This window comes from Microcebus murinus, chromosome 4 (assembly GCF_040939455.1).
Source record: "Microcebus murinus isolate Inina chromosome 4, M.murinus_Inina_mat1.0, whole genome shotgun sequence".
Lineage (NCBI taxonomy): Eukaryota > Metazoa > Chordata > Mammalia > Primates > Cheirogaleidae > Microcebus > Microcebus murinus.
This window is the reverse complement of record NC_134107.1, coordinates 101,825,892-101,849,837: the sequence shown is the minus strand read 5'-3', so window position 1 is coordinate 101,849,837 and position 23,946 is coordinate 101,825,892. Positions and strand designations below refer to the sequence as shown.

General features: G+C 41.6%; 1 protein-coding gene across 1 annotated transcript; it reads left to right on the top strand.

Moving 5' to 3' along the window:
• The first annotated feature begins 4,519 nt into the window (after positions 1–4,519).
• Positions 4,520–20,889, top strand: ZNF202 (zinc finger protein 202). The gene is made up of 7 exons (XM_012789846.2): positions 4,520–4,657; positions 14,712–15,196; positions 15,889–16,099; positions 16,471–16,559; positions 17,409–17,538; positions 18,069–18,188; positions 18,705–20,889. The coding sequence occupies exons 2-7, from the start codon at positions 14,747–14,749 to the stop codon at positions 19,706–19,708; spliced, it is 2,004 nt and encodes a 667-aa protein (XP_012645300.1). The 5' UTR covers positions 4,520–4,657; positions 14,712–14,746; the 3' UTR covers positions 19,709–20,889.
• The last annotated feature ends 3,057 nt before the right edge of the window (positions 20,890–23,946 follow it).

Sequence of the window (23,946 nt, the reverse complement as noted above, 5' to 3'; positions counted from 1 at the left end):
CATTGAGCTTTTGAGAGAATTTTTTTTGAAAATGCATACACTTAAGTAAAGCAGTGTTTCCATGATGTGTTCTACAGAGTATTAGTTATTACAAACAGGACCCAGAATTCAAATTGGGGGGATGCAAAGTTTGACAAGGGTAAGTAGGTTTCTTCACTACTTAACTTTTCAGAATCTTTAACACTATGTTGGAGAAAATATTTTCCAAATCCCAAGCTTATGCATATGAACATTCCTACCATATGACTTTGAACCCAAGAGCTTTATTCAACCCATTTTGGACTTCATTAAGAACCATGCCCGTAATTATTGTAAACTGGAGCAATATCCATTCCAAAGGAAGACTTTACAATCCTACCTTATTTGGGCAAAACTTCCAGTTCTTAGCCCAGATCTTGCTGTTCCCCTTTTAACTCAGAAAGACACATCAATATCACATTTAAATGACACACTCTCCCTCACTTGTCAAGTAATAAATTAAGCTTTACTCTTTCGGTTCTAGGGATCTTCACACGCATTGTAAATTCCCAAGAGGAAGATAGAGGCTATGGTCTTTCCCAAGCTTATCCAACCATAGACCATTTTTCTCAATGTGCCTCAGAGTAGTTTTCCTGCTGTCCATTTTTCTAGCAATTGCTTCTTTTCTTTACATCAAACAATTTTAAAGAAATACCAACCCAAGGTCCTCCATCTCTACTGTTATCATTTAGTCCAAGTACCTGACCTACCGTAATGGTTTCCTAAATTCTCTCTCCATATCTACTCTTGGTTCCCTCCATTCTCCTTAGCAGCCAGAAGAATCTCACAAAAATGCATAGCTAATTATGTCGCTTAATTAAAAATCTTGTACAGCTTCCCATTAACTTTAAAAGACAGTGCTTAATTTGCTCTCCAAGACCCTTAGTCTATCAGATCTGATCCCTGTCTACAATATCAGGCCTCACACACTTCTCTTGCTCTCTGACCCCAGCCATACCAGTCTTCTCTCAGTTTCTCCAATATCCCAAGCTCCTTTCCATTTAAGTATTCTCTATTACTCACTTCATTTCCTACCCCACTCTCAGCCTGCTTAGGCATCCTACAGACTCAGTTCAAATGTCACTACTCAAGAAAGCCTTCTCTAACCACCTCACCAACAGTACCACCACCAGGATTAGGACTTCCAGTTACAAGTTCTCATAGTACACTGTATGTCTCCTCTGGAGAACCTACAACATTTATAATTAATTTCATTTAATTAATCATAATTAAATAATTATAGTTGATTTATTGTGTAAGTTATTTAAACTCTATTTTCTTCCTACCAAACTCTTTCATGTCATACACATACACCCCACTTGAAAGTTAGTTCCATGAAATCAGATATCACATCTTCCTTATTCTCTACTCTATTCCATATACCTACTACAGTGTCTTGCAATAGTAATTGTCCATAAATCATTGACAAATGAAGGACTAGATGACTGGAATGATAGAACTCAGATCACATCGCATATGGATTATTTCCTCTGGATGCAAGTTACATCCTCTATTATGTAAATAGCTCATACTCCATGTGTTCAAAGTAGAAACTGATTACCACTGGTGGTATTAGATTATGTCCAATTTATGTCATTCACAAAAATTAATTCCAAATGTAATCATACAAATGAGAATCAAAAGTAGTAGAAGAAAATATAGGAGGAGTACTTATGATTTTGTTGAATAAAAGATGTTCTTAAATAAAATACATAATTTAAAGCCACTGGGGGGAAAATATGTCAGATTTAAAACTTTAATATTACAAAGTTAAAATATAAGCTATAAAATTGAAGAAAATATTTGCAATATATATGTCAAATGGTTAGGATCTAGGATACATAAAGAATATCTATCAATGAGAAGAAGACAAAAAGTTCAATAAAAAATAGGCAAACTCCTAAGAAAACTATGAATTGTTAATAAATATATGAAAGAATGTTCAGTCTCACCATGACTCATGGAAAGGCAAAGCAAAACAATTAGATATTATTTCATGCCCATCAGATTGGCCAAGATTTAGAAATCTGGCAACATGAAGTAAGAGAACAGACATGGGGAAAAAATACCCTTATACACTGCTGTTAAGATTGTAAACTGGCACATTCATCTGGGAGGACAACTTGGCAGTATTCATTAAATGTGTACAACCTATGACCTAGCAATACTTTTTCTCAGTATCTGTCCCAGAGTAATATTTGTATGCACAAAGAGGATGATCATTATAGTTTCTGATAGCAACCACTATAAATGAATTGTATGTTGTCAATAGGCAAATGGCCATACAGGCTATGGAATGTTATGCCGAAAGTAGGAGGAATATGGGAGATTTTTATCCACTACTATGGACAGACCTCCAAGGCCCACTGCTAAGAGAAACAAATCAAGGAATTCAACATGAACACACAGGCATACACATACATATACACAAAACAATACTATATACTTTCTATGATACATATGTATATGTATGTAAAAATATAGAAAAAGATCTGAAAGATAAAACTTTTATACTATACCAAACTCTTAAGAACTTCTGGAGAGAGAGATAAGGAAGCCAGGATTAGTAAAAGCCTGTTAGCTTTAAGCCTTGACAAAAACTCTGTAGCCAAACTTTACTTAGCCTTCCGAACCTTCTACTAGGCCCATCTGTGTACTTCCTTGTAACATCCATTTTAGCAAAGAATCCTCCTAAGTCAGTTTAGCAAAACTCCCCCATACTCAATATGTGATCATTCCTGATACCTGATCAGGTTCCTTGTCCTCCACAATCCCCCAGGTGATATCTGAGCAACCTGGCCTGTCTTCAGCAAGAATCCTACTAGGTTGGTTTAGCCAGAATTCCCCTTACCTCTGATGTTTCCTCTTAGTAATTTTCTATCCACTGACCTCCAAACAGCTTCTAGCCTATAAATTCCCACTTGCCCATGCTGTATTCAAAGTTGAGCCCAATCTCTCTCTCCTACTTCATTGCAGTAATCCCAGTACCTATCATGATGGTCTCGAATAAAATCTTCCTTCCTGTTATAATAAGTATCACTGAATAATTTTTTAACGCCATAATGTTTTAAATGTTTAGAGGAACATATTTGTGCGTTATTTATGGACTTAATATTTGAAAATACTGAATGAAATTTATAGAGAAAACATCTGATATACAGTAGGCTTTCATGAACTCTTTGTGATGGTTAGTTTTATTTGACAACTTAACAGAGGCTAAAGGATGCCCAGATAGCTGGTAAAATATTATATCTAGACACATCTGTGAGGGTATTTCTAGAAGAGATTAGCATTTGAATCACTACACAGGAGTAAAGAATACCACTCCCACCAATGTGGGTGAGCATCATCCCATCTCTTGAGGGCCAGACTAGAGCAAAATGCAAAGGAAGAGCACATTCAGTCTCTCTCTGCTTGACTTGGGACATCTCTTCCTGCCCTGAGACAGGAGAGCTCTAGTTCTCCAGCCTTCATACTCCAGGACTTTTCCAGCACCCCACCCCATCCTGTCCTGGTTCTCAGACTGAATTACACCACCAACTTTCCTGGTTCTCCATCTTGCAGAGGGCAGATCATGGAACCTCTCAACCTCCATAATCATGTGAGCCAATTCACACAATAAATCTTTTATGTATTTATATATATCATTTTGGTTGTTTCCCTGGAGAACTCTTAATACACTCTCCCTCCACCAAAAGTAATTAATACCTTCGGTTTAAAACATGGTAAACAGATCCCAGCGATGTATCCCATGAAAATGAAACGATACATGGCATACCGAGAACGGCGACTTACAGGGTAAAAGGGACACAGAGTATAGGAAAATGGAAGGTGTGGGCAGAAATGGCACCGACCAGACAAAACTGAGATTAGGGATGGCAGTCTGAAAGTAAAGAAATACAACGAAACACTCCATGGAAAATAGAGAACAATGATACCATAACTATTCTGTTTCTGAGCTTCTACTACGTTCCAATCCGTTCATATAAAATATATCATTTAGTTCTCTAAAGCAACGGTATTATTATGCCCATTTTACAAGAAGCCACACTGAAGCTCAGAGAGATGGAGAGATTCGTCAGAGGCCCTGTCGCTGACGGTGAATGCAATAGCCACTCAAACCCAAACCTGCTCTCTTCTACCATGCTTCAGCGAATAATGCGAAGGAGAAAAGAAAAAAATCAGGAAAAACATATAGAGGTATTCAAATCCAAACAAACGATCAAACAAAAGATCAAAAACAAAACAAAACTAAAAGCAAACGGCAAAAAAACCCCAAAACCCCTGTAGAAAGTCTGCGTGTGCACTGAAGGCCGAGGTGTTGATTTATTTGCTGCAGAGAGGGGTGGGGCACGGACGGAAGCGGTCGGGTCCAAAGCGCTCTCGCACTGAGTCCTCAGAAAGCACAGAGGCGCAGCCGGCGCAGGCCGCACGGAGAGGACCAAACCTCCCAGCGCCTAGAAAGGCTCCAGCGCGGCGAGGAGGCGGGGTGAGCGGCGCTTCCGGTTCCGGGCGCAAAGGCCCCACGTGTTCCGACCCGCTAGGCCCCGCGCGGATCGGATCCGGAGGCGCTGTTTCGGCCAGGATTGGGTGGGGGAGAAGCCGGGGCAGGGGAGGAGCCGCCGGAGCTGTCGGAGCCGTGAGTGCTGGGGGGCTGGGCCGGGTCGGGCGGGACCGGGTCGGGTCCGGCCGAGCCGGGCAGGGCGGGGAGGAGGGGGAGGGACAGGAGACCCCGCCCCCCAGAGCTTGGGGAAATCGTTCTGTCCCGGGGAAGGGGTGGCGGCGGTGTACTGAGGGGGCTGAGACGTTGTGGCGTCCCTGTCTCTTGGTGGCCAGAGCCAGAACCTCCGGGGATGTGGATGGCGCTCCGAGCTTCCTTCTCTTTCCAGCCACTGCCCTCCGCCCCCTCCTGGGGCCTGCAAAACGCAGTTAGTCCGTACCTCCTTCCGCGCCAACTGCCCCCCGGAACCGAGGAAGGCGTGGTCTAAGCCCCTTTATTTCCTGCAGCCTCTTCTCGCCCCGCCTCTCAGATTGCTCAAGAATCCTCCCCGCAGGTTCCCTGCCTGGGTGAACCCCATCTCCTTCCACTACCAACCTCCCATGCCCTCCAGCATACATGCAGATACCCTCACCTGTGATCTTATCACCTGTGATCATACTAGGCCCTGGAGAGCACCTGGCCTGTGGCTTTTCAGTTGCCACTTTGACAGACCCCAAGCTTCCCTTCATGCCAATAGCTGCTGTCTCCACTTGCAACTTTCCTACTCCCCCTACCCCAACAGCCAATTTTGGCACCTCTTCTCCGCACCATAGTTAACCTTCAGCAGGAGTATACCTGCTTCTTGTCTGTCTTGACTTAAAGTTCGTATGTCATGAATATGCTGTATTCTCTCAGAAAGGTGTCAGCCCAGTTATTTTTCTGAGCGATGGATGTTTTCATCTCTTAGGCGCTTTGATAACCCTGTCTGCCTTAGAATCTGTATTGGCCTCTCCAAAGGGAGTCTCTTAGGCCCAGCCTTTCTTGAACCGCCTTGGTCCTGGGGAGCAGGCTCTTGCTTGGAGGCTAGGCTTAGAACTGTTGCTTTTTCTCTGTCCACACTCTGCAGGTGACACCCAGGGCAGCTAGTGGAGTCCCTCATCTGTCCCATCTTCTCTTCCAAGCCACCCCCTGGGCCTTGATCCAGAAAGCTCCTTCAGAAAGGTGGAATAGCCGAGGGAGGCATGTTGGTGGATGTGTGTGACAGCAGAGCTGTTAGGGTTTGTGGCCATTTGTCTTGGATAACTTTCTATTACTATCTAGCGTAATAAGATGGGCAGGGTTGGAGGGAGGATGGGAATTTTTCCTTCTAGAACCAAACACCTGGGATTCATAATCTTTCCCCCTTTCTCCTCCAGCCATACCCCTTTTTGCACTCTGTCTCTATACTATATTGTGGTAGACAATCATTTCAAAGGCACTGCAAGGTTTACCACAATGTGAGGGACTCTTGGTCATAACAAACTACAGATGAGGTAAGTTACAGGTTTACAACAGTTTTTTCCCCCCAGTTAATTTGGCATAGACATAGGACACATAACAGTTGTAGACTATTCCTGCTATTCACCACCTATTCACCACTATTCACCATCAAACCCTCCTTTAATTTAATTTGGCCAACACTGGAAAAGTTGGTTCCTTTCTTCATGAACCTCAGATTTACTCCCTTTGTCTAGTGGTTCTTAAACTTACATCTTAAGCACAGGAAGGACTTATTAAACACAGATTGCTGGGGCCTACCCACTGAGTTTGTGATAATAGGTCTGGGCTGGGGCTTAAGAATTTTTAGTTCTAACAAGGTCACAGGTGCTGGTGCTGCTGATCTGGGTTCCTCACTTTGAGAATGACTTCCTTTGGCCAAATGTGACATAAACATTGCAGTGGTTTGGGGACCAGAAAAGCTGTTTAAGTACTTCTGTGCTGGAAACTAGTAATCTGATCTTTTGTGGGTAATTTAACCACTTAGGTCTGAATGCTTTTGTTGTAAAATTAAGACAGTGTACTACACACACACACACAAAAAGCCCTGAATGCTGCATTATCTTTTGACAAATTTAAGAGAAAATATTAATGAGTTTTTCCCCTTGGTTTTCTTAATTCTCTTGACAGAGACTTCCCATTTTGATGATATGGATTACACCCATGCTGTAGGTTTTTGCTGTGAATTCCTAGTATTGCTAAAGTCCCTGTTATTTCTTAACTACTTTTTAAGTTCCTTAAGGTCAGAGCTTATGCTTTTTCATCTTTCTATGCCCAGCACCTTAAATAGTGTGGGACACACAATCGAAACTCATTAGATATTTGTGGATTGAATGAACTGTATCCCTTGCCCTCCCCTCTTGAAAAATTTTTCTCCACTAATTTTATGCCTCACAGTAAAGTAGGATATGGCTGTGCCACCTGATTTTCCCAAGAGACTGGAACAAATGCTAATGCCAAATTCCCACAGTTATCACTTTGAATGGTTTATTACTCAGAAGCCCTGACACCCACTGATTTCTGAATTTTCAGTGCTATATACAAGTTGGGGGAAGAGAAATAGAAAACTTAGTTACATTCCATGCATTTATTGAGCACCTTTTCTACCAAGTACTTGACAAAGTGGTAAGCACTGGGAATACAAAAATGAATGAGATCCTTGCTTTCTAGGGAGGGCTCACAGTAGGGAGACAGACACTAAGGTATGCTCACCACAAAAATGACTTCTGGGTTTACTTCTTTGTATTGTGATTTAGTCTTCAGTGGAGATCTGGTACTCCTCAGATTCTGTGGGTCAGCAGGCAGGGGTCCCATGCTTTGTCATCTCATCATATGCAAGGGAGCCTTGGGCAAAACAAGAAGGAAGTCATATAGACACGGTCATCTCAAAGCTAAAAGCATAATAAATGACTTTTGAACTGACTGCTGTTATGAATTATCTGTTTCAACACCTAAGGGCAGACTGTGTTTATAATATATGTTATCCTGTTATTTCCCATTAAATGATGGTTCCTCTCACTGTGTGATTGGCATTGACTATGTGAGTTGTAGGAATTGAATACATTTAATTTAAGTCTGGCTGCCAAGTGTGAGCTGCCACTCTCATCAGGGTAGATGTTAGATTTGTTGTCCTCTCCTTTTCCTGTTTCAGATTAGTATGTGATGTTTTGTTTTAAAATGAGGTATATTGCCAGGCATGGTGGCTCATGTCTGTAATCCTAGCACTCTGGGAGTCTGAGGCGGGAGCATCACTTGAGGTCAGGAGTTTGAGACCAGCCTGAGCAAGAGTGGGACCCTGTCTCTTTAAAAAAAAAAAAATATATATATATATATATATATATATTTGTAAATGGAGATGTATAGATTGACCTGCTTTATTTAGGCCAGTAACTGCTTCTGGGTAATATCCCTTAAGGTTAAAAAGCCTAGCTTCTGTTGTTGGATAAGCAACATGATCATGATGGCCAAGTATTTAATTCTGACTTCCTAAAATTTGTTTTGGCCTCTAGCCCTTCTCAGCCAACTCTTGAGTAAATCCCTGTCAACATGTTAGGCTGGTACATTATGGCCCAAATACTCAACAAAGGAGCCATATGTCTTTGTTCCTCTCAAAGCCCTTCCTTATTACCATCAACAAGCTGAATGTTTTCTCAGAAGGTGATCCTGTTCTCTGCCTTTACATACAAAATCATCCCAATTTTCAAGGTGAGATAATATGACTTGTCCAAGATGAGCAGGTAGAACAGGGAGCAAAACACAGGTCATCCACCTCCAAAGGCAAAGCTCTCTACTATTGCTTAATTAGGTCTGCTGTATGTAATATACAAAACATTTTAATTAAAAATAAAATGAATTGTTATTCATTTTCATGTTTACATTTTCTTTAAATGACATTTTTATACCCACCTTGTACCTTGATGCTGACCACAAAGTCTAACCACATTTCAGGGCAGAAGATACTTGTGTTTTAGCCTTTACTGACTTCCTTGTCCCATGTGCTACTTATTCGGCCTCTCTCTTTTTATTTCTTTTTATTTCTTTCTTCCTGTCTTCCCTTTGTCTATACTTTATTCTGTTTTTCAAAACCCATTGTAATAAGCTTTGAGCTACTTCTCCTCTTGCTACTCAGATATTACTTTTATGAAAGAAAAAAACAGAGGTGGCAAAAATATTTTTAAAGAAATAGTGTTAAAGCATGGTTTGAAGCATACTGATCATCATGAATTAGGAGACCAAAAGTCAGAATGTATTCCCTTACATTTCTTTTGCTATCTAGGTTAAGTTTTCTTATGACTTCTTGGGTTCTCTAACTGGGTTTGCCTCAAATTGCCTCCTGCCGGTTACAGGGAGAGGAGAGGACTTTTATACTGGAAAACAGAAGCGTTGCTGATACAGTCTTGGGCTGGAGAACCTGTCTTTAAGTTTCCATCCTGTCTTCCAAGGCTTTCATTTAATCTTACTTTATAAATGCCTGCAAAACAAGAACTGTTTTTTTTGGCTTCACACTTTACTTTTGATATACTAAACAAACCAAGATTTTCCCTGTGCATTCTAATTTTTTCTTGTGATTAAGAGTGGTTTGCTTATTTATTATTTAAATAAATAATTTACCTTCTTTTCAAAAGAATTTAAAACAGCTTGAAAGAAAAGAGTAACATAATATATTAAGCATCCACCCTATGCCAGACTCTATGCAGATGGATTTCTGTAGGGTACTTTATTTACTTCTTAAAACAACCAAGTGAGGTAGGTAGTATTAGCCACATTTTGAGGATAAGACTGAGGCTTAGAGAAATACTGTCACATGGCTAATAAGTGAGGGTAAGGATTCAACCCAGGACTCCAAAGCTCCTTACCTTTACGTGGAAAGCCTAGGTAAACATTTGTGTATAGGACAGTTAAAATAAGAATAAAAGAAGGAATCTTTCCTAGAAGGATCATACTGGATAATCTTTCATTTTAAAGAACAGCAGCAGCATTGGAAAGGAGCAGTTATTGGTTTTCATTAATTGATTTCTATTCTCGAACAATGAGAGGAGCTGTTGAAAGGCCCCAGTTAGCCTCAGCAAGCAGTCATACTCGAATTTCCAGATTATGGGCCTGTATTAAGGTAAAAGATAAGAATGGGGACTGGAAAGGATATAAATATCTGCTAAATGTCTTTGAACTTAATGACTGTTTTCTTCTGAAGATTAATTATTTGACAATAAATAGAAAGATCACCATCTCTCCTTTAGATAGCTATGACTACAAACTTTGTCATTTACGATCCGGAAAGATCACCCAAGCTAGTAGCATTTTAAGGTAAAGAACTAGATACTCTGTCATTGCCTGTGGTTTGCTGCTCTTGTCAAGAGAATTGAGTTTGGACCTTCACTGCCATGTGACACTTTCAGTTATGGGGTAGAGACAGCTGGTCTGAGGATTGTAGAAGGTCTTGCCTTCCTCGTATCTCCTCTCCAACCCTGCCCTGTGCATCCTTGGACACACTCAAGAGACGAGAAAGAGACGAGGTCATGAGGTCTGCCAGGTAGGCTCGTGAAGCATCTTTGCAGACATTGTTTTAGCGTCTTCTGGAACCAAGTCTTTTATTTTTTCTGACCTGGTTTCATATTTTTTCTGTAATATTCTGTTCAGTTTTTATCTCACTATGGAACCCTTCCAAGGGCAGACATTAAAGAAAGGTATTAGAATAACAGGGGCAACAAATTGTAAGACATATATGTGATATAGTACATTCTGTAAATTATAGAATAAAAACACATCCATGTTCTATCTAATTAATGTTAATACTTGACATTTACCCAGCACATTTTATTTTATAAAGCTCTCACATCTCAGATAATCCAGTGAGTTAGAACAGTAGATATCTGCAGAGGACTTTACCCTTTGCAAGGGCTCTTTGTATGGTATTTCACAAAACTCTTAGAGTAGTGCCAGTTACTTGGGAATTTGGGGCTTGGACACACATCTTTGGGTACCGAGTGTGGTGCTGTACTTACCTCAGCAAAGACTCCTCTGCTCTTCGTTTCCATTGTTGTTGATCTGTTTTCTATTTTCCTGCATCTTACCTTCCTAGGCTGCCAAAGTAAATGCAAAGCAAGCAACAGAAATCTCAATTTGTGATTTCTGAAGGGCATTTTTAAATGACAGATTTTGTGTGGCACTATTGTAAATGTTCTAAGAGTAAGAGCCCTTCTGTTAATGTATATGTTATAGAATCCATAGTACGGAATCTCTTGAGCCTAGTGCTACATGAGAACAATGAGGGTTCCTATTCTACTTCACTGGACCTTGGTTCTCAGACTTTAAAGATGATAGAGATCCTTTTATTAAGCCAAAAGACCCTATGTATTAATTCTTTCTTCTCCCCACTTTACGGGGGTAGGGGGAGTTGGAGGCTTTGTCCGCATAAATAATCCATATCATAGTTGCATTAAATACTCAGTGTCTGGTTTTATGCTTATTAAAGTTGATTCACATCCTCAAAAGAAATGTTTTTGTTTTTTTTTTTTAATGCCCAGTTTTGTGTCACTTGCATTTGGATTGTCCCCAGGACAACATGAGGATTCCTTGTGATAAGTTTTGGTTCCATCACTTTGAGAACCACTAAGAATATTCTGTTTTACTCACAATCCAAACAATAAATGTTTTTCCCCTATTTATTCATTTATCCAGCACACAGTTTGCTGAATGAATTAATGATTAATATGACATGGTATCTATCCTTCCAGAAACAGACTTAAAAAAAACTTGAGTGTCTCTGCATTCATCAAATATGAAGTGAGTACCTGTTGTGTTCCAGACATCAAGCTGGGCATAGCATGCCCCTGCCCTCAGAGCATTATATTCCACAGAGTTTAGCAAGGTGAACAATTTTTACAACACAAAAAATAGATACATATGCATGCTGTGATATGGAAAAGTACCAGTTTCTATGGAAGCATTATCTGGGAGGATGAAGAAAGACATCCTGGGAAAACTTGAAGTATAAGTAGAGGTAACCACGTGAAGGGAGTGGAGAAGGATATTTCAGGTAGAGGGAACAACATCAGGAAAGGCCAGTGAGGGCATAGAAACAGAAGATAGAACAGTAATTCAAGCATTGGCTTTCAGTGGGAGTGGCAGTAATGGGAGAAAAGAGAGGTAGGCAGGGGCCAGGTGTTGAAGGGCTTTGGGTATCGGGTGTTAAGGAGTTTAAATTTTATCCTAAGGACAACATGAAGCCATCAGCAGATTTTATATGTTAGGAAGTATTGCAGGTAGAACTAATGTGGATGGTCCTCCTGCCCATTATTATAAAAGACCTGTGCCTGCCTGCCCATTTTGTCTCTCCCTTCTTCCCTCTCCCTCAAAAATTAAAGATAAGTTTATAGATTCCAGAGGAGAGAGAAATAAAAGCTAGAGGAGTAAGTATAACTGACTTCACCATGATGCAAGGAGATTTCAAACTAAAATAAGGTAGCTAGGGTTGTGGATTTATTATCAGTGCTCCAACAAGGAGATAGGACTTGGGGAACTGATAGAGTGCAGAGGTTATGGAATTGAGAAGCCTGTAAACCTGAAGCCTAGAGGAGCTACACCTTCTGTGAAAATTTTCCTGGTGACCCAGGAAAAGTGCAAGGTTTTCTGTAGCCTTGGGTAGGACAAAAAGCACTTGACAGCATAAGTCCAAATAATACACTAAAAATATGATTTAGGAACACCCTGAGAAATTAACCGAAAAACTGATCCAAGATCATTGAAACCATTAGCAGATAAAAACAAATGAAATTCCCTTCAAAGGGCTCACTTTTACAATCTAGGGCTCTGAGGGCTCCCAAAGAAGAAAACAATCTCCCTGAAGGTGGGCATAAAATAAAAAAATTACAAACCACTTGAGGAAACAAACCAACATGAAGTAGAGAAAGGATGGGGAAAATAAGTACACGAAGATCTAGGAATTATGGAACTATCTAAAATAGACTATGAAAATATATTGCAAATGATCGAAGATAATGAAAAAGTGAGATAACATGAATGAAAAGGGATTTGAGAATAATAATATGGTCATTGACTAAAAATTCATTTGATGGGCAGCAACAGATGAGACACAGCTAAGAGTGGACTGGTGACCTTAAAGGTGGATCTGAGACAATTGTATTATAACAGAAGAAGATTGAGAAATGAAGGAGCCTGCAGGCTACATGTGGGCATTGGTCTGGAGGGGACCAAGGACCACAGGACCAAGATAACCGGTCATGAAACTCAAAACTAAGTAATTTATTCAACATCAGTGACTGTTATGTTCCAATGCTGTTTATGTAGTGAGAATATGGTAATTTTTTAAAGATCCTATTAATACCTACTAGTAGGTAATAATGGCTCAACCAGGGGAATGGCAGTGGAGATGAAGAAATGGATGAATTTGAAAGACATTTTCAAGAAGGTAGAATTAACAAGACTTGGTGAGTAAGAAAGAGAATAGAAGCATAATGGAGGAAAAGTTGCTTCTTTCTGTTAAAGTGGAAAGAAAATTTCAGAGTGGAGGTTTATTTTAAATGCATTATTTGTGTACTTTATTACAGGTATTGGAGATTGATGGAAAACATAGTTTCTTCAAGGAGTTTTACAGGAAAGATTAACAATGGGTGTGTAGTTGACAGTTACTGTGATAGAGATGTGCCCATGTTGCTGTGTAAGCAGTGAGGTGATTTCTAACCATACCTAAGGGTAGGGGCTGGGATCAAAGAAAACATCTCAGAAGACATGAAGCCTGAGCTATGTCTTGAAAGATTAAAGTTTAACATAACCAAGGATAAAGAATCAGAAGGTATAGCATATTCAAAAGCTCAAGAGTACACTCTGGTGTGCTTTGCATGCACACGCATGTATATGTATGTGTGTGTCTGGAAGGATTGGGGAGGAGGCAAAGGGAATAACAAGATGAAAGTTGGCCTGATATGTAATACTTAGAAGTTTTCCTTATAAGAGAGAAAGAAGTGGTTGAAGGATCTTAAATAGGGAAAGGACATGATTTGTCAAAAGCGCTTATTCTGGTTATACTGTGAATGGTAACTTAAAGGTAACAAATCTGGAAACATGTAGGTTGCATTTGGAGGCAGTTGCAGTATCCAGGTGAGAACTGATAAGGACCTATAAACTATAAATCATGAGGATGAAGAAGAAATAGGGACACACCATGCAGCATTTTAAGGGGGTAGAGAGTATTCCATGTGGAAGCAACAGCCTTCAGAAAAGCATGGAGGCCTGAAAAGGCACCCTGTTGTGGGGAGATTAGCAATGCACGCATTCTAGCTAGGTAGATCTGAGGATTGGAAAATAGATTGGGAGCTGATTGTAAAGAGCTTGGAACTGATCTTACATCAAGAAATCATTTAATATGGAGTAATGTAGTTGGAAATATAGAAAGATAATAGGTAATGTTGGGTGCCATCACACTTCTAAGCACTGCAAAGATACTAATAGAGTGAGTCCTCATAGTAAGCCTACTAGATGTATACCATTACTATCTCCATTCGTTAGACAGGGTAACTGGCACAAGGGAAATAAGAACTTGCCCATGGCCCAGGGATTCCGAGTAAGCTACAGAGCCAGGATTCAGGCCCCGGCAGTCTGACTCCAGGACTCAACTTCACACACCTCCCTTGTGGCTGGAACTGCATGTAGCAGTTGCCTGGATTGACTTAATCAGAATGTCCAAAGAATAATTTTTTTTTTTTTTTTTACTGTGTTTGCAAAAGCTCCACAAGTAATTTCGTTGTACTTTGTTCATGGTTGAGTACTGTAGGGCTCCTAGTTAGGAAGTTATGGCAGTATTTCAGGCAGGAGAGGATGAGAGTTCAAACTAAAGTAGTCTGTAGGAAGGAAGAGGAGCCAACAGATTTAGAAACTTAAGGGGGTAAAATTGGAGGTATTCATGAAGTAGACATGCAGTATTTTCCTATAGGGTATGACCCTCACCCAAGAAAGGGAGTAGAGGACCATACATTCAGTTGTACATTATCCTCTGTCAATTAGATCCATTTCCAACATATGTTTATGGAGATTGGGGGAAAGGGGATTTAATCATTTGAAGAAGTGTTATGTATAGAGGATTGTGATTAAACCCAGAACTGTTATCCTGGTAGACAGTTTCATGCTTATACTATTGTCTGTCTTTACTTCTGTACTCCAGGTCCCTCAAGGTGTCCAGGCTGAAACTGGGGAGTAATGACAGTGCGAGCGCTTGATGGTGTGAGACCACCCCAGAGCCAGGAGATGGCTACAGCCTTGGAACCAGAGGACCAGGATCTTTGGGAAGAAGAGGGAATTCTGATGGTGAAACTGGAAGATGATTTCACCTGTAGGCCAGAGTCAGTCTTACAGAGGGACGACCCTGTGCTGGAGACCTCCCACCAGAACTTCCGAAGATTTCGTTACCAGGAAGCAGCAAGCCCTCGAGAAGCTCTCATCAGACTCCGAGAACTTTGTCATCAGTGGCTAAGGCCAGAGAGGCGGACAAAGGAGCAGATCCTCGAGCTGCTTGTGCTGGAACAATTTCTTACTGTCCTGCCTGGAGAACTGCAGAGCTGGGTGCGGGGCCAAAGGCCAGAAAGTGGTGAAGAGGCAGTGACGCTGGTGGAGGGTTTGCAGAAACAGCCCAGGAGACCAAGGCGGTGGGTGAGGAGGGGGAGTCCTGATCTGTGTGATGTGGAGGGGGACTATTTGCTGGAAGGCTGGATTTGGGCGGAGGGCTTACATGACCCCATAAATTATCTTTTCAATGTAATGGGCTCTGCCTTTGGGTTGCTCCTAGGTCCATGAGCCCAGTGGGTCAGGGTTTTGTGTGTGTGTGTGTGTGTGGAGTATGACTTCCTGGTTTTGGAAACACCTGCCTTAGGATCATCAGGAACCTTAGGCACCCAAGGATCATGGCTCTGGTCTTGCCTTCTTTGCATGTTGAGCCTTGGGTTCCTGGAGAGGAGAATGTGTGACTTCCTCAAAGGTTTTCACAGACCTTCAGTCACAGATTCCACCCTCCAGGACGGTAAGCTAGGGAGGCAGGCAGCAAGGACTGCGGCAGGTGGGAGAGGTGAAGGCAGAAGGAGGGTGCCTTAGAGCCTTGGGTGACAGGGCAAGGGCTGAGGGAGGTGAGAAAGTGGTGCAGTACCGCATGTCCCTGCCTTGTCCTGGTGAAGATAACTATCTTCAGCTCCTCTTTGCATGCCCTCATGCAACTGGAGTTTCCGCTCCTCATCTGGGTCTCTCTGGGAGTTTTTCTCTAGGCAGCTTCTCCTAAAGTAATAAGCCCTGATGACAACCAGCAATTTCCCCCGGACTCCATGGTGACTGGAAATTGGAATTATTCCCAGGTGACTGTCCATGTTCACGGCCAGGAGGTCCTGTCAGAGGAGACAGTACATCTAGGAGCAGAGCCTGAGTCACCTAGTGAGCTGCAGGATTCTGTGCAGACCTTGACTCCTGAGCAATCCCATGATGAAGCCACACAGAGCCCAGATCTGGGGCCACCAGCAGAACAAAGCCTGTGCCAGGAAGAGGAGCTCCAGCCGCTACAGGAGAGCGGTGGGAAGCCTTGGCAGGAAGTGGGGATTGTGGCAGAGTGGGGGCAGGGAGGGGGTGTTTCTCCCATACCAAGGTAGACAGTAATGGGAAGAAATCATAGGACCCAGGATGTCAAAAGGAGATGGTCCCAGCTAGAGTCCCCATAAACACTTCCAAGCTGAGACAGTCATATTCTTGGTGGTTCTCTTGGCATTCTGATGGTCTTATAGGTGGTGGGGCTGGGATGACTTAAGCTGCCCTTGGGCCAGTTTCTTGATTCCCATGACAGGGAGAGCGGGGTCACCTTCCTATCAAAGACAATGGGGAATACTCAGCTTTTGCCAGTTATCAGGGTATACTGCATATTGCTAATCTTTGCCATCTTTTCTTAGAAGTTCCAATGCCCCAGGACCCAGACCTTCCTGCAGAGAGGAGCTCTAGAGACCCAGAGATGGTTGCACTTCTTACTGCCCTATCACAGGTATACCCTAGTTCCCTCTACACCACAGAGAATTTATTTGAAGAACCATTAGGCATTAGCCATATGCTAAACAGGTCAGGAAGGATGCAAATACACATTCTTCTTTTGCCAGTTGTAAGTTCTCAGTTCTGCAGGTGCCTAGAAGGGCTTGAAGAAATAATGAGATAAATTATAATAGTCTCCATTGGATCTGCAAGCCCCAAAGCCTCTATTTGCCATTGATCAGGACTAACAAAATGGGATTATTTTATAATACTCCAGTACAACTTTGAAGTTGTTAAATGAGGATATTTTTGTTTTTGTTTTTTTAGGAATAAATTTGATAGTCATTTGTAAGAATGACTGACATGACATTTCTGGAGTATTCATCATGTTCAAAGCCCTGAAAGTAAGCTATATAGCTGGAGAAAAAGCTATGTGTTTTTAGACTGTAGTCTAGCAGGGCGGAAAAGTCCTATTTTTGCTTTAGAATATAAATGATAAAGGTGATTTTGGTCCGTTAAGGAAAGTTCCTAAAAAAGATAAATTGTTGCAGAAATGTAGGTAGCATTAAAGCATCAAATGGGGAATAGAATGATGACTTTTAAGACTTTCCTTAAATTTTAAGCAGTACCTTAAAAAAGAAGAATGTAAGCTAGTCCTGAGAGAAAGCAGTGGAGTTGGGGGAAGAGCCAGTGCAAAGCCATGACAAGGGGACCGACAACTTCCTTGAGAAGGGGTCCAAGCAGCCCATTTGAGATCTTTTCTTCTCTTGGATGGATTCTGCCTATAATAATGACCTTCATCCAGGGACAAAACATGAGGCTACCTGATGCATCACATTTTGATTACATCCTTGTATTATTTCAGGGACTGGTAACTTTCAAGGATGTGGCCATATGCTTCTCCGAGGATCAGTGGAGTGATCTGGATCCTACACAGAAAGAGTTCTATGGAGAATATGTCTTGGAAGAAGACTGTGGAATTGTGGTCTCTCTGTGTAAGGAATTTCGAGTACTCTAGAGCATTCTGAGCACAGAGATCTTTTTCCTGCTGGTAGATAGAATGCACTGAACTTCTTTTTTGCCTACCCCACCAATGAAATTGAGGGATTAGCTGAAGAAGAAGATGATATCTTTCCAAGTTAAAGGGAAGAGAAAATGCTTGGAAATGGAAACCTCTAATAAGAAAATAAACTTAGACTATTATAGCTTTAGTGTAGAAATATTTAAGATAAGTATATGAGTTTTGAAATAAGCTGTAAGAGTTGGAGATGATCTACTTTCTTGAATAGGAAAAAAGAGGATAAGGCCTATGGTGGTATAACTATTGAGTTCCAGGTGAAAGACACAAGAAGGGAAAGAGATAGGCAGTGCTTGGCTAAAAGTGCTCAAGCTAAAATGACCAAAGAGTTGATCAACTCACCTGGCTATATATTTACTCTACAACCTACCAAATCAAAAAGATCTGCTCTTAACACAGGGAATTGTTGAGCCAATTGTGATGTACTGTTTTCCCTCTCTTGAGCAGCATTTCCAATCCCTAGACCTGATGAGATCTCCCAGGTTAGAGAGGAAGAGCCTTGGGTCCCAGATATCCAAGAGCCTCAGGAGTCTCAAGAGCCAGAAATCCTGAGTTTTACTTACACAGGTGAGGAATGACAGAGGGGTCTTACCACCCTGAGTGGCAGTTCCTCTGGCCAGTGCTTTTCTCTCCCTCTAGGACCCTTCTCTCATTGGTTCTTCTAACATGTCAATGAGTACTGCTGTCGCCCTCTGAAAGCCAAATTCTTCTGTCATTTTCTTCTTCTTCACTCCTCCCACCATTTGTTTGAGGGCTATGTAATGAAAACTGGTGAAAGGAAAATAAAACTTTTGGAATTGCAGCTATACCATTTACTACATAGTTCATGTAAACCTTTGATCCTTGATCTCTGCATTTGTAAAATGAGAATAGTGATATTTGTCCATGCCAAGGCTTGTTGATAGCATAACACATGAGAAAGTGCCTGGCACATGACAGGCATTCAGTTGACTGGTTATTTCCATATGGGCTTCTCTCTATAGGGTCTCGCCCTCCCAAAACTCTTTTTTAAAATCCCCCCATTGTGCAGAAGTCATTGTTGCCACTCTAATTTCCCCTTTTCTCCTCTCACCCTTTCTACAGGAGATAGGAGTGAGGAGGAAGAAGAGTGTGTTGAGCAGGAAGATCCAAGTTTGGAGGATGTACACAGGTCTATTTCAGGAGATACAGAAATTCACCAGACTCCAGATTGGGAAATTACCTTTGAGGATAATCCAGGTAGACTTAGTGAAAGAAGATTTGGTACAAATATCTCTCAAGTGAATAGTTTAATGAATCTTCGGGAAACCATGCCTGTTCATACCCTGTTAGGGAGACATCATGACTGTCCTGTATGTGGAAAAAGCTTCACTTGTAACTCCCACCTTGTTAGACACCTCAGAACTCACACAGGAGAGAAGCCCTATAAATGTATGGAGTGTGGGAAAAGTTACACGCGGAGCTCACATCTTGCCAGGCACCAAAAGGTTCACAAGATGAACACTCCTTGTAAATATCCTCTGAACCGTAAGAATTTGGAGGAGGCCTCCCCTCTGATCCAGGCTGAGAGAACTCCATCTGTTAAAACTGTTAAGAAACCCTATCGATGTGATGATTGTGGGAAACACTTCCGCTGGACTTCAGACCTTGTCAGGCATCAGAGGACACATACGGGAGAAAAACCCTTTTTCTGTACTATTTGTGGCAAAAGCTTCAGCCAGAAATCTGTGCTAACAACACACCAAAGAATCCACCTTGGAGGCAAACCCTACTTGTGTGGAGAGTGTGGAGAGGACTTCAGTGACCACAGGCGGTACCTGGCACACCGGAAGACACACGCGGCTGAGGAGCTCTATCTCTGCAGCGAGTGTGGGCGGTGCTTCAACCACAGTGCAGCATTTGCCAAGCACCTGAGAGGACATGCGTCAGTGAGGCCCTGCCGATGCAACGAATGTGGGAAAAGCTTCAGTCGGAGGGACCACCTCGTCAGGCATCAGAGAACACACACTGGGGAGAAGCCGTTCACATGCCCTACCTGTGGAAAAAGCTTCAGCAGAGGATATCACTTAATCAGGCATCAGAGGACCCACTCAGAAAAGACGTCCTAGCTAGGTCCCCGTGTGAGGTCTGCATTCAGCTCTCATCTGAAGGATGTGAGGGGTAGGAAGAGCCCTTTTGTCAGCCTGGGAAGTCCTTTTCTAGGGAGTTTCCCTGACCTGCCCAGATCTTACTTCACCTCTTCCCACAACTAAATAAGCCCTCGGTGGAACCTCTCAGCCTTCTTCTACGCCTTGAGGAGATGTTTTGCCCAAAGTACAAGCAGAATTGAGGCTTCTTTTTCACAGGAGTGCTCCTGCCTCTACCTCCTGGGTATGAAATAGGAGAACCAGAAGACTTAAGAGGTTATAGTTACTGTATTGTCCAAAAAATAGGCTGTTACATATCTTAAAGACTACATAACAGCCTCAAGTTCAAAGTGGCCAAGGATAGCCCCTTAGGATAGGTAAGGGACCAGCCTGAAGGATTCTGTCCTTACTGGGCTCAAATCTTAAAGCACACAGCTCTGAACTCAAGACAGGAGGTTTGCATCCTGATGGCTTTGCCACGTACTCACAGAATAACTGACAAATCCGTCGCTGTCTGATTCACTTCTTACCATGCACTTTCCTTTGATGCTGGGGAGAAGTGGACAAAAACCTCAAGGCTGCTTCATATGGACCTTGTCAAGCTGCTTCCTCCCCCTTTGTCAAAATGATATCAGGTGCCAGACACTGCTAGAAAGGAGGGCCTAGTCAGAAGCCTCTTTCCTTATGGGTTTTTTTTTCTGTTAAAATTCGCCTTTAGCCTTCTTACTATTCAGCCAGTCTCTTGGTTTTGTCCCTAGCACTTCTACTACATGTGAGATGTAGCATTTGGGTGGTGAGGGATTCAGTAAAGCATAATTAAATCATGAAATCATTTACATTCCCACATATGTACAAACCCACCCACCCCTCCCCAGCCCCTTCACATGGGCTGTGTGAGGGATTTTGGAACAGTGTCAGCCTACAAAGGCACTATAATAATTACAGAATCTTGATTGACTGGGTCATTTCATTTATATGAAGAAAACTGAAGATCAGACTATGGAAAGATGAGAAAAAGCTCTTGCTGCTGGCCAAGACCATCAGGATTATTCTGACACCCAATCCCCATCATCCTTGAATTAGTTCTCTGATATCATGGGAAATTATGAACCCCAGCACCTGGGACCCTGAGGAATTTACCAGGAGTAAATGGCTTTCATGTATTTGTGTTGTTTTCATTTTCTTAATGTGATTTCATTTTCATGTAACTAAGAACTAAATAGTAGTATCACTGATGGCCCGAGGATCTCTGGTTGCCTGTTAAAGGTTCCATGGAGATTAGGCTGAATAGTTATGACCTTCACCTACTCTAATTGTAGGAATGGCAAGGACTGGGGAGATGACCTCCATGAATGGAGCACAGGGTACAGGGTTAATGCATGAGAGGGAGACAGCCTTCTGTGTCTCGTTCCTTCTGCTCTGATTCACAATCCACAATCCATTGTGGGCCAGCATATACCAGAGATTATGGGGGAGTTAATAAGACCCCAACCCTAATAGACCAATAAGGAAATTCTCATTTTCGTCAATAATGATATTCTGATGGACTGGTTTGGTTTTAATGCTAGTCAACCATCGTCCTGCTGGAAATATGCACATATGAAATAAATGTAACACAGCCATGTTCCCTGGTTTCTGGGACTTTTCCATCTTACCTATTCCTATTCCAGGACTTCAAGGTCCAGATGCTTCTGAAGGTCATTCATACACATATATCTGAAAGTACAGAGTAGTTTTCTATGAGGATAGGTAGGAAAGGCTTGGAATGGTTAGCTGAGCCACAGGTGGAATGTTTGCACACTGAGATGGGATCCAAGCCTGGAGTTTGCAGAAGACACTATCCTGACATGCAGGCATTTCTCAACCATGTATCTAAAGTCTAAGCATGTTTGTCCTGGATGAAATGTCATAGCCTCAAAAGATAATTTCTCCTAGCTCGTACTTAACCATTTATAGAAGTTGATGACATACTGGAGGTGACAGAGCAAATTGACTTTCTATTTTCTGATCTATCTGCATTATTGAAATCAGTGAAAATCTGTCAAGAGAATTCTACATGAGGGAATGTTTGAGAGCCTGGTCCAGTTTGTTGGAACATCAAATGTTTTTCTATTGCTGATTGCCCTGCAAAGTTTCATATGCTGACATTAAACCTCTGGTCCCTTTTGTAAATTAATGAATTTTATGAGGTTCCTGGAGGAATATGCTGTCTCCCAAATCTGAACATAAAACAGAACCACAGTTTGCAGGAGCAGCTGGGAAGCAGCGGCACAGCTGAGCATGAGAGGGGAGGCTGGAGCACAGGACATGCATTTAGGAGGACCCCTCTAGAATCGTTGGGACAGGAGAGTCCTAGTAACCTCGATTACAATACTAAATAAAAATTTCTGAAGAAGAAAAAGGCAGGATTTTAAAGGTATTATTTGGAGGAAGCTATAGAGTAATCTGGGAAATTTTGTGTTAATAAGAGTATGAAATTAAAAGGGACAATAGTGTAGTTGACCAGGTAATTTAGGAATAACTAAGGAATATTATGAAATCCCAAAAGAAATGTCAAGAGTTAAAGGCAAAATATATTTTTATTATCTGGGACTTAGGCCTCATATTCCAGAGTAGAATCTAGCAAACTCAGGTGAACTCCATGGAGAATTTCATAAATTGGTCTAACATCAGATTACTAGAACTGAAACCCACTAAAAAATTTGTTGCCTTCTTCTCCAAAGTCCAACTCAAGTAATGGATGCAAAGTGGGCAGAGACCATTTGTTCCACTCCTGTCCAGTCAGGGCAGCAGCCTCTAGGTCACCCCGCTGCATGAGAAAAATAAGATATTTAATAAATATTCTTTAAAAACGCATTTTGGTTATCCAGGCTGTTGGACAACAATCCAAATGAGAGGGTTAATTGGGCCCCATGATGGCTTTGTAGAACTAAAGCTGGACTGAGAAATAGTAACTGAGGCCATGCTGCGCAGGTTAGTAATTTGGTGCCCTTCCACACCAATATTTTAAAAATTGTTTTACCTCTTGCATCCCCATCTGCCAACCTCAGTATTTCTTCTAGTCACAATAACTCTGATAGATAAATACCTGCAAGTATTTCCGTCTCCTTTTATTTCTAGTGATGTTGCCTGACTGACTCACTAATCTAGCTTATCAGAAAGACTAAAAGAGCCACAAAGTGGGTGCCCACCCATATGCTCACTAACCATTTTCGTGGCAAAGTAACTAATCTAATGTCCTGAGACTTGAACACATCTTAAATGTGGAATGACTTTATTCACCGTTGAAGTCCTGAGGAGCAGGAAAGGAAAAGTCAAGCTCAGTTTAAATACCATCTTTGTTAATTATCTTTAATAATAAGAAACAGAGTGTCAGGGTAGCAACAGTAAAGACATCCTATAATGTGCAATTCCTACTCTTATTAGTGCATGTATATAGAGGAGAAGGTGCATGCATTGTGCTCATAAGCTCACATGTAGGCACATATGCACTCATAGGTTTCAGGTACAAGGAAGAATACAATTCGAATTCTTAAACGGAGTCAATCAGCAAAGACTATTTGGTAATCTATAAAAATAGGGACTCTTCAGAGGAGATTGGGAGCTACAGAATAAAACTGCAGAGTTCTATCAAGACTTCCATAAGCTATAGTAGTAGGTAACTGAAGCAAGAAGATGATCCAACCCTCTGCAAAATGGTGTGATGACAACAAAATCTCCATTTAAATAGAGTGCAAATTTTAGTAATGTTCTGTGCAGAATATAACAATGCCGCAGAAAGGCCATCTGCACAGGAATATAATCAAAACTACAGTCTCAAGATGTTCTGTAAGACTACTGCTCTGTCTCTTGCCTGTGGTTCCTTCGTGAGTTACACATCTTACGATCTCTTAGATAAGTCCAAGGGACTATTTGTCAGAGAAGATTTCAGGAAGAGGACTACAGCAGTTGGTACTTGAGTTCATTTACTGAATCTCTGCAACAGGTCTACAGAGAAACAGTTCCAAGCCAAAGGAGTTGTGGGGCAGTTGGAATCATCCATCCAAACAATGAGGAATTAACCCTGAGCCAAGAAACATCAGCACAAAAGCAGAAAACTGGGTCAGCAAAAAAGGGAAATCTCTGCTTCCTTCATTGCCTCCAACAAGATATTCTGAAAGGCCCTCTATTGAAATATAAATACACTTTTAATAAACTAAAATACAGAATAAAAATAGCAT

Excerpts from the sequence above, each read along its gene's own strand:
- ZNF202 (XM_012789846.2), top strand. The coding sequence starts at position 14,747 with ATGACAGTGCGAGCGCTTGATGGTGTGAGACCACCCCAGAGCCAGGAG. Across the intron at positions 17,539-18,068 it reads TGGAATTGTGGTCTCTCTGT|CATTTCCAATCCCTAGACCT; the intron begins GTAAGGAATTTC and ends TCTCTTGAGCAG. Across the intron at positions 18,189-18,704 it reads CCTGAGTTTTACTTACACAG|GAGATAGGAGTGAGGAGGAA; the intron begins GTGAGGAATGAC and ends CCCTTTCTACAG.